Source organism: Microtus ochrogaster, chromosome 1 (genome assembly GCF_000317375.1).
Source record: "Microtus ochrogaster isolate Prairie Vole_2 chromosome 1, MicOch1.0, whole genome shotgun sequence".
NCBI classification, from domain to species: Eukaryota; Metazoa; Chordata; class Mammalia; order Rodentia; family Cricetidae; genus Microtus; species Microtus ochrogaster.
In genome coordinates, this window is record NC_022009.1 from 14,308,998 (window position 1) to 14,319,074 (window position 10,077).

The window sequence follows — 10,077 nt, forward strand, 5'->3', positions numbered from 1 at the left end:
TCACCCACCTGTCTGTCAGTCCCCTCACCCACCTGTCTGTCAGTCTGGTCACCCACCTGTCTGTCAGTCCCCTCACCCACCTGTCTGTCAGTCCGCTCACCCACCTGTCAGTCCCCTCACCCACCTGTCAGTCCCCTCACCCACCTGTCAGTCCCCTCACCCACCTGTCAGTCCCCTCACCCACCTGTCAGTCCCCTCACCCATCTCTCTGTCCCCTCACCCACCTCTCTGTCTCCTCACCCACCTCACTGTCATCCATCTTTCTGCCCCCCACCCACCTCTCTGTCTGTCATCCATCTTTCTGCCCCCTACCCACTTTATAGATCATGGAAGTAAAGGCTGTTGCTGCTTCCTCGTGGGTAGTTCCATAAGGTGCTTTGTACAGTGCCTGGCACATTTCGAGTACTCATCGCTGCCCCTGAGATGAGGCATCTTTTTAGTAAGCTTCCAAGTAGTCTACAGAATATCATCCGGGATGGAATTTGCTAGGTGATCACTGTGTAAACAGGAAGCAAGCAAGCAATCTTATGCGACACTTAGAGACCATCTTAAAGGATGCAGGCTTCCTCCATCCTGCCAAACACTGGGGAAGTAGATCCTCAGTACTGGAAAGTATAGTGGACAAATGAATATAAAGAAGGGGGAGGGGCTGGAGAGATGGCTCAGCGGTTAAGAGCACTGGCTGCTCTTCCAGAGGTCCTGAGTTCAGTTCCCAGCAACCACATGGTGGCTCACAACCATCTATAATGAGATCTGGCACCCTCCTCTGGCATGTGGGCATACATCGAGGCAGAATGTTGTATATATAATAAATAAATCTTTTTAAAAAGGGGGGAAGATTTAAAAGACCAATTATTTTTAATTCACTTTATTTTCACATGTATGGATACCTGTAGAAGCTAAAAGAGGGTGTTAGATCCCCTGAAGCTGGCGTTATAGGTGTTCGTGATAGTGAGCTTCCTGACAGGTGCTAAGAACCTGGCTTGGGTCCTCTGGAAGAGTAATAAGTGCTCTCAACCAATGAGGAGCTCTTCAGCCCCTAAAGTTTTTTTTTTTTTTCTGATTTTTGGGAGGTAGGGTGTATCTCTGACTATGAAGACAAGTCTGAGATCCTCCTGCCTCTGCCTCCCAGAGTGATGGGATTTAATGACATGTAATTTTAATTTGGGGGGGGGTTGTTTGTTTTTAAGATTTTGAACTAGGTGTGATGGTACATGCATTTAATTCCAACACTGTGAAGACAGAGGCAGGTGAGTCTCTGAGTTTGAGGACAGCCTGGTTGGTCTACAGAGTGAGTTCCAGAACAGCCAGGGCAACACAAAGAAACTGTCTTGAAAAAAAAAAACAATAAAAAAGGAAAGAAAGAAAACCAAAAGATTAATTTTTAATGATGTGTTTGTATCAGTGTGGGGGAACTTGCTGGTGCCCATGGAGGCCAGTGGCATTGGATCCCCTGGAACTGGACGGGTATTTGTGAGCTACTTGACATGGGTTCTACTGATACAGCAGCACACACTCTTCTCGGCTGAATCATCTCTCCAGCCCTCTGGTTTTTACTATAGAAGGAATGTAGCATAGGGCTTCAGGTGTAGCTCAATGGTGGATTGCTTGCCTGCCATGTGTAAGGCCCTGGGTTTGTTCAACAAAGCAACAAGTAAATAACGTATTGGTAGGAAAAAAAGCGGGGAAATTCTCATGTGTCTTTGCAACTTGTGTGCAAGCATCCACACAACTGATCCCTGCCAGTGAAACTCCAACTTCACAGCAAGAGCTGACACCTGCTACGAAATGTGGACGTGTATTGTAATCACTTGGGCTTCTGTCTCATTTTACGGAAGGGTATTTCAGGGCTCCAGGGCTGGTGTCTGCTGTCACCTTATTCCAAAGACTCTGCTCTCTGCTGCCTCTTAGCAGTTCCTGGAAGGCAGCTCCTACCAAACTGTGCAAAGTAGAAGACTGGCTCCATCCTGCTTGCGTCCAGAAGGAAGAGGAAACCAAGGTGTATGAAAGTTTAAAGGAGAGGAGGTCGTGGTGGCTGCTGAGCAATCCTGGTGGGCAAGGATTTTATGTTCCTGATTCTTGGATCTTTGCCCGAAGGTGCCACAAGTACAGAGGAAGGCATGCAATACCTGCAGCAAAGTGTATAAAATGCCTATAGAAGTATCAGTGTAGAGGGGACATGTCCATGTCGCCAGGGCAAGTCCTATCCCTTCACCACGGGACTAGCAGTCCACCAGATCTGCTGGCCTCCAGTCTTACCTTCTGGCACTCCCCTCTCCATATTGGTAGGATCCCTGAGAAGCAGACTGTGCCTCCCGATTGCCCCTCAGGGGCCGTGCATTGGCTCCCTGCAGCTCTCGTGGTGCCCACAAATAGATCAACGCCCGTCCCCCAACCTCCCGGACCTGGAGCCGCCGGTTCACTAGATGGTGTGCCGGAGGAAGGTACATGGAAGGCTGGTTCTGAGAAAGGTTCAAGAACTTAAGAATTGTTAACAAGGAGTTGAGACCATTTTGGTAGCTAAAAGCCTGGACCGTGTGGATAGGGACCAGAATGGAAGGGATCATATATTCAGTTCAGTGCTGTTCAGAGGCATATGTAGGCTACTTTATTGGCACCCTGTATCTGTGATATTAATAAGATTAGCTGTAAGGAGAATAGTTCCTCATCAGATTGGAGGGGTATTTATAGCTCATTTCCTAATTATATAATTCAAATGGAGTAGTAGGCAATAATAATACAGTAATAGCTTAGCAGTCTTGTCACTTAAGTGTGTTTAGGGATGACAGGTTTCTTTTTCTTTCAAGCATGAGGTACCAAGTGCATTGTTCAAACATCTGGCATCGAGTTCTCATCATATCCTAAAGAAAAGACACAAATGCGGAATTTTATTTATAGTAATATTCTCTCTTCTGTGTGTGTATGTGTGTGTGCGTGTGTGCATGCGTGCGCATGAGAGGTGTCAGATAAGCTATTGATCATATAAATCATATTTTCCCTTAGAAGATAAATCTAGCTTTTAAATGTGTTCAGCTCCTTTTTAGAAGCAAAGGAAATAGGAGAGCTACAAGTTTCTAAGATTCTCTTTATTGCTGGTATTTCAACCTGCATCTCTCCTCTCCCAATTGCTTTTTATTTTTTTAAGTGGGGCTTGCTATGTAGCATAGCCTGGCTAGGGACTTGGCATCCTCCTGCCTTAGCCACCCAAGTCCTCGGATTGCACTGCCACCCCTGGCTCCAGCTGCTTTCTGATAACAGCTGTGCTACCCTGTCCTTTTCACAATCTGCCTTCTTTTGCTTCTTTTCCTAAATGATTGCCAACTCCCAGGTCTGCTAGATGGTGCTGATGTCACAGCACCTCTACTGCTTGAGTGGCATGGATTTCTTCAGCTTGTTTCAAGTTCGAAAGGACGTAGAAGCAGGGTTAACATAACCTACGTGGGGACAAAAAGACAATTTTCACTTGCCTGTGTTTGCTAAATCAAGTTCATTTCGGTTTTTGAGGCAGGGTCTCATATAGCCCAGTCTGACCTTACACTCCCTATGTAGCCAAGGATGGCTTTGAAAGTCTCATCCTATCGTCCCTACTTCTTGAGTGCTGAGACCACAGGCATGTTTTACCGTGTGTGAACCCCAGGCTTTGTGCACGCCAGGCAAATGCTATACAAACTGAGTGAACATCCAACATGAGTGTATGAGTGTGTGTGTGTGTGGCGCCTGCACGCATGCCTGTAGAAACCAGAAGAGGATGTAGGATCCCCTGGACCTGGAGTTAAAGGCAGCCATGAGTGACCTGAAATGTGCTGGGAATTGAACTCTGGTCCTCTGCCAATCAGGAAGAGCTCTTAACCTCTGAACACCTCTGCAGCTCCCTTCTTCCAACTCCGTAATTACAGCTTGACTGTATCTGGTTTTCCTGTGTTACATACAGTTCTTATCACTAACTTTTAACCTACAAGCTTAACTTAGAATTTTATCAGTTTTGTGTCCCAAGAATTTATTCCTTATCAAGTCTTGGTGGAATAAGTCTAGACTAGAAATCTTAGAAAGGGAAAATATATTCCTAGAAAAACCATCCCCAAGTGGACATCCGAGATTAACCCTCCCAGAGATCTTGGTCCCCTCAAGAAAAAGGGAAGGGGTCTTGTTCTTACACGTTCCTGGGGCTCCTGAGCTCTGTGCCAGGAAAAACCCTGGAGGAGGCTGGGATGTCATTTACAGGACCTTAGCTGAAGCTCTTTTTTTAAATATTTATTTATTTATTATGTATACAATATTCTATCTGTATGTATGTCTGCAGGCCAGAGGAGGGCACCAGACCTCATTACAGATGGTTGTGAGCCACCATGTGGTTGCTGGGAATTGAACTCAGGACCTTTGGAAGAGCAGGCAATGCTCTTAACCACTGAGCCATCTCTCCAGCCCCCCTTAGCTGAAGCTCTTGAAAACACTCCAAGCCACTGGCCCTGAGCTGTGTAAGCCACACCTTGTGTGCACAGAAATGTACTTGGGCTGTTTTTCACCCAACGCGACACCTTCCTGCTCCGGAGTGTGGACTCTGCCAGCACTTCTGCTCCAAATGGGGCTGGAATGGCAAGTGCTCTTATCTCCATCCCCGCTTGAGAGGAACAAGGTGAGCAACCCCCAAGGAATGCTAAAGGAAGCTGTGCTTCTAGGTGAGACATTAGACGGGCTGTGTTCTATACGCCCCTCACCTGTGCCCTATGAATGTGGATGACCACATCCCTCCAGCAGACCTCAGCTTGGCCTCTGCAGGTCTGGGGTCCTGTTTGACAAAGCTGGTTTTTTTAAAATATTTATTTATTTATTATGTATACAATATTCTGTCCGTATGCCTGAAAGCCAGAAGAGGGCGCCATACCTCATTACAGATGGTTGTGAGCCACCATGTGGTTGCTGGGAATTGAACTCAGGACCTTTGGAAGAGCAGGCAATGCTCTTAACCACTGAGCTATCTCTCCAGCCCGACAAAGCTGGTTTTGTTTCAGTTTCTTACCATATACATAATTTTCTCTCTACCCAGGTGTGGCTCCCGAGGCAGAGGTGGGTAGATCTCTGTGAGCTGGGTGCCATCCTGGTCTACATAATGCCAGGTCGGCCAGAGCTAGACACCGAGACCTGTCTCAAAATATTTTTTTCCAGATGACCCCTTATGATTATGTACGGTTATGGGTCTTGCTTTTTAAATTTATTATTAGTTATGGAGGGAGAGCAGGCATGTGCATGCGAGTGTATTTTGCCCACAGAAGCAAGATATCCCTGTAGAGTTGGTTACAGGTGGTTGGGAGCCGCCTGATGTGGGTGATGGGGATCGAACTCGGATCCCCTGGAAAAGGAAATACGTGCTGCTCAGCGCTGAGCCATCTTTTCCACCCCATCAATCTTTCTTTGAAGATAAACTGTCTCCCTTGTCTTTAATGTTCGAGAGGAATTTATGGTGGGCGCCTCGCATTTTCAAACGGTTTTTTTTTTTTTTCGACTGTGAGTCTCAGGAAATGAGGGGTCCTCTCCCCTCTTCTTCTTGCGGTCCTCCTGCTCTACCTTGCTGGTCCCTCTACCCAGACCCTGATGTCATTATGCAGCGGGGTTGCGTACGGGGCGGGAGCACGAAGGTCTCTTCCAGGCGGCCGGGCAGTCTGCTGGCAGGTGGCTGGCTGGGTTTGCCCCGCCCCCGCCCCTCGCCCCGCCCCGCTGCTCCGCTCGCATTGGCGCGGCCAGCTGTCTCTCTCCGCACTGGGGAGGGGGCGTGCGGCTGCGGTCCCTCTGCAGAGGGCTGCGCGCTCCGCGGCTTCCGGAGCTCCCCGTTGTTTGGGCCCGTGCGCCCCGACCTCGGGAGCAGAGCTGGCCCGAGACCGCGACGCTCTGGGTAAGTGGAGGCAGGACCAGAGGCTCTGGGTCTGGATCGGATGCACTGAGTCCCTAGTGGGCAGGTGACGGCGGCGGCAGAACCAGGGTCCGGGTCACCAGACAGCGAGGGGCGCGGACTGCAAGGTCGCCTGGTCCTCAGGCGTCTCCAGGTGGGTGACTCTGGGCAGTTCTGCCACCCGCTCGCTTCGCACGCGGTGCTGCTGGAGTCTTGGCAGCGGCTACCTAGCCGTTTTCCTTCTTCAAGGCTTTTTGGGGAACTGTGATTCTCGGCTCCGGTCTATGATAATTCTGCAGCTAGCTTAAAGCTGGGCTATCTCTTCCATGCCTCTGGTGTTTTCCTTTCTGAGCACTTTCTCCTGAGCCCTGTCTCTTGCACAGGGGTGTCAAGCCTGGAGGATAGAGTCCTTTCTCCAGGAGGAAGCTTAGCGGTTCGAGTCTGGTGCTGGGAAAGGTTCCTTGCTCTGCTTGGATAGTGATTGCTCTTTGCTGCCCAAGGAGGGGTAAGGGTGGTGGTTGTTTTCTGTGGCCTTAGACGTGAGATTCTGCCAGCGAAGGAGAGCAGGGACGTTAAGGTTTCCAAGGCGATCGTGCTCCACTCGAAGGTAAAGGCGAATTATTTGCAGTCTTAACAGTCTGCAAAGTTTTAACTCCTGCTGGCTGCATCCTTTCCCTACCTGGGATACACTTGTTGGGGTGCTCATTTCTACAGTGATGCACAATCAGAGGAGCCTCTCCTGCAAACCCCTCGGCCATTCGGTTAGTTTCAGCTACTTTCCGGATATGATGGCATTTGAATATTTCTTCTATCCATACATCCTCTGCTTAGAAGGAATGCTTGCTCAGGCTTGGAGCCATTAAGACTGGGCTCTAGTGCTTATAAAGGGTGCGTGAGGAGAGACTGTACATGGTTTCTGGTTCCATCATTATTCTAGAATTTTATATTTCTGTGTAGGAAGATGAAACATGTAATGCCTACCCTAAAAAAAAATCTCCTTAGATCTTAAAATGATTTTTCAGGGCTCCAGTTCTACAGAGAATTAGGAGCTGGTATCCAAATGAGAGAGCAGTGAGAAATTTACATGCAAGCAGAATAATTTGCCTAACTCAGGACATCTGTCAACTAAAATCCATAGAATTGTTGTGTGATCACCGTATGTCCCCATTCTTTAAGCCATTCTGTTCTGTAGATTGGTATTTTGGGGGGCACTGGGGACCAAATCCCTTACCTCGTGGCATGCTAAACCAGTGCTATCACTGAGCTCTGTGCCCAGATCCAAAGCATAGTTTTCTCTTTTTTCTCTCTTGAGATGGGGTCTCGTGTAGCCAGCACTGGCCTCAACTGCACTGTATAGCTGTGGATGACCTTGCCTGATTCTCCCGCCTCCACCTCCCACACGCCGGAATGGCAGTCGTGCACCACCGAGACCAGCCTCGGATGCGTGTTTTAAAGCGCTCCACTGTCTCACGGAACTAAAGCACGGGCTTCAGAAGCCAGGCAGTCTCGGGCTAAATCTGAGCACTGTGGCTGACTAGCTTTGTAATCTCAGGCAGGCTGCTTAACTGCAGATGGAGAGATCTCACCACCTCCTCTCTCCAGGATACCGTGGTGCAGGTTAGAGACGCCTGGGAAAGTGCTCCACGCCACCTCGTAACACAAGAGTTGCACAGCCAGTGCTGGCTATGACCTCACTAACTTACCTCCAGCTCTGCGCAGTTACAGCGGGAAAGGGGAAAGTATGAGTGGCAGACGCTTGTGGGGGGAGATGTCAGAGTTACACAACGTCTTGAGGACGGGAGAACGACAGCAATGCTGGGTTTTTCTGAGTGTGTATGGAAAGTAGCACCTCCTTGATGGGATGCACATTTTTAGAACAGAAACCGTATGCTACAATAGAAAGAACACCAGAGAGTCAAGATTTCTGCTGCTAACTCTGGCTAGGACCTCATCTAGCCTAAGGCTTTCTGCAAGCCCACCACCCACTTGGGAGCTCAGTTCTGTCATTGGGCTCGACATGATTAGTCTCGAGTCATCTCTAAGCCCCTAGCAGTACCAACCGTTCTTCGCTGGATGTGACGAGAAAGAAGTCCAGCTGCCTATCACCCAGCCCACTGTTGTTGTTTTTTTTTTTTTGTTTGTTTTTTGTTTTTGTTTTTCGAGACAGGGTTTCTCTGTGGTTTTGGAGCCTGTCCTGGAACTAGCTCTTGTAGACCAGGCTGGCCTCGAACTCACAGAGATCCGCCTGCCTCTGCCTCCCGAGTACTGGGATTAAAGGCGTGCCCCACCACCGCCCGGCTCCCCCTGTTGTTTTTTGTGTTTGCTAAACTTTCTGTGTGGGGCCGTGAACAATTCATGGAGAAGTCAACTAAGGGCAAAGGGCATATGTGCAGAGTGACCTCCAACGAAGTTTTAACAAAATGATAAAGCAAAATGGGTTCACACTGGAATCTTTTTTTTGATAGGGCAAAAGCAAGCCTCACTTTGCAGCCATGGTTGTTCCGGTATGTTCTGTGGAGCATACGCCCCACGTGATGCAGTCTGTATGAAAAATACTAGGCTTATGCTGAAATAAAACCCCACTCTTTTCTCTTCTCAGGTTGGTCTTTGAATAGAGGAGAAGTTTACCCAGAAAAGAGCTTTTATTCAAAGGGGAAATTAAAGGAAGAAATCACAAGCAACAGACAAACAAGGCATTTTTGTCCTGAAGAAGCCGCCGAAACAGCTGTGGAGTGAAAGGGTGGACACCCGGGAGAAGCCGGGGTTGGTGTGATATTTTTGTCACAAAGGACTTCAAGAAGAGAGAAGACACTCCTGAGAGAATGAAAGAGTCTAGCGTGAAAATGGAGAGCGGAGCTTCTGAGATTCAGATAGAAATGAAGGATGAAAAGGACCCAGGGGCTGTGTGTCCTCAGAAAGAGAGGCAGGAGAGGAACAGAGCCACGCTCTGCTTCAAGAGAAGGAAGAAAGCAAGCAAGATGAAGTCTAAGGTTGCTTCCAAGACTGCCGAGGGGACCAAGACACGTCCCCCAGAAGCCGGAGCCCCTGATCAGCCACAGCCAGCCGGGGCCTGGGCCTCCATCAAACGCCTTGTGACACCTAGGAAAAGGTCAGCGTCTTCGAAGACACAGAAGCCATCTGCGGCTGAAGTGCAGCCCGAGGATGCAGCTCTTCCTAAGAAAAAGGCAAAATCCAGACTTAAGATTCCTTGCATAAGATTCTCAAGAGGGGCAAAGAGAAGTCGTCATTCTAAACTCACAGAAGACTCAGACTACAACACGGGAGTCCAGCAGAGAGGGGCTGAGGATTTGGGGGTAAAACCCCAGACCCAGCCGGCTGACCGGACAAGCCAGGCTAAGTCCACACAGGGCCCACAGGAAGGTGTGTTGGTGGAAGAGGGTAAAGATGTCCAAGAACCGCAGGTCAGCCGCAATATCACATCTGAAGAGAATGTGATTTCCGTAGAACTGGAATTAAAAGATGAGTCTTCTGCTATTCAGATGGGAACTCCCGTGCTGGAAAAGGAAGCTGAAGTGATTAAGGAAAAGCCAAGTGTACAAGCGCAGCAAGCAAGTCCACTTGAGAGTTCAGAAGCAGACAGCCCCCGTCCAGTGGCTTCTCGTGTTCCTGCCTCACCAGCCACCGCGTATCAACGCGGTGTGGACAAACCCAGTAACAGCATCCGAGACTGTGCACCCAGTGCGAAAGATGACAGAAGTAGAGAAGTTGCTGCTGAAGAAAAGAAAGCTAGTGACATTGTGCAGGGCCAGGTGGAAGAAACCCCACTGAATCAGGCAGAGGAAGCTGCTGTCAGCCAGGCAGACAAAAGTGCTTTGGGCCAGGCAAAGGAAGCTGTAGTGGCCCAGGAAAAGGAAGTTGTAGTGGCCCAGGAAAAGGAAGTTGTAGTGGCCCAGGCAGAGGAAACTGTAGTGGCCCAGACAGAGGAAGGTCTCGTGGCCAAGGCAGAAGAAGCTGTAGTGGCCCAGGTGGAGGAAGCTCTTGTGACCAAGGCAGAGGAAGCTGTCGTGGCCCAGGCGAAGGAAGCTGTCGTGGCCCAGGCGAAGGAAGCTGTCGTGGCCAAGGCAGAGGAAGCTGTCGTGGCCAAGGCAGAGGAAGCTGTCGTGGCCCAGGCAGAGGAAGCTGTCATGGCCAAGGCAGAGGAAGCTGTCGTGGCCCAGGCAGAGGAAGCTGTC

General features: G+C 49.3%; 1 protein-coding gene across 3 annotated transcripts in view; it reads left to right on the forward strand.

Annotated features, from left to right (window-relative positions):
* The first annotated feature begins 5,794 nt into the window (after positions 1-5,794).
* The window catches only part of Akap5 (A-kinase anchoring protein 5), a 6,694-nt gene continuing 2,411 nt past the window's right edge, over positions 5,795-10,077 (forward strand). The window contains exons 1-2 of one of the 3 annotated variants that reach the window (XM_026779491.1): positions 5,795-6,038; positions 8,484-10,077. The exon at positions 8,484-10,077 is cut by the window's right edge and continues 2,411 nt beyond it. In XM_026779491.1, coding sequence (XP_026635292.1) covers positions 8,707-10,077 — 1,371 coding nt within the window. In that variant the 5' untranslated portion in view covers positions 5,795-6,038; positions 8,484-8,706. The remainder of the gene's footprint in view (positions 6,039-8,483) is intronic. The other 2 variants (XM_026779498.1, XM_026779494.1) reach the window with 2 other exon arrangements.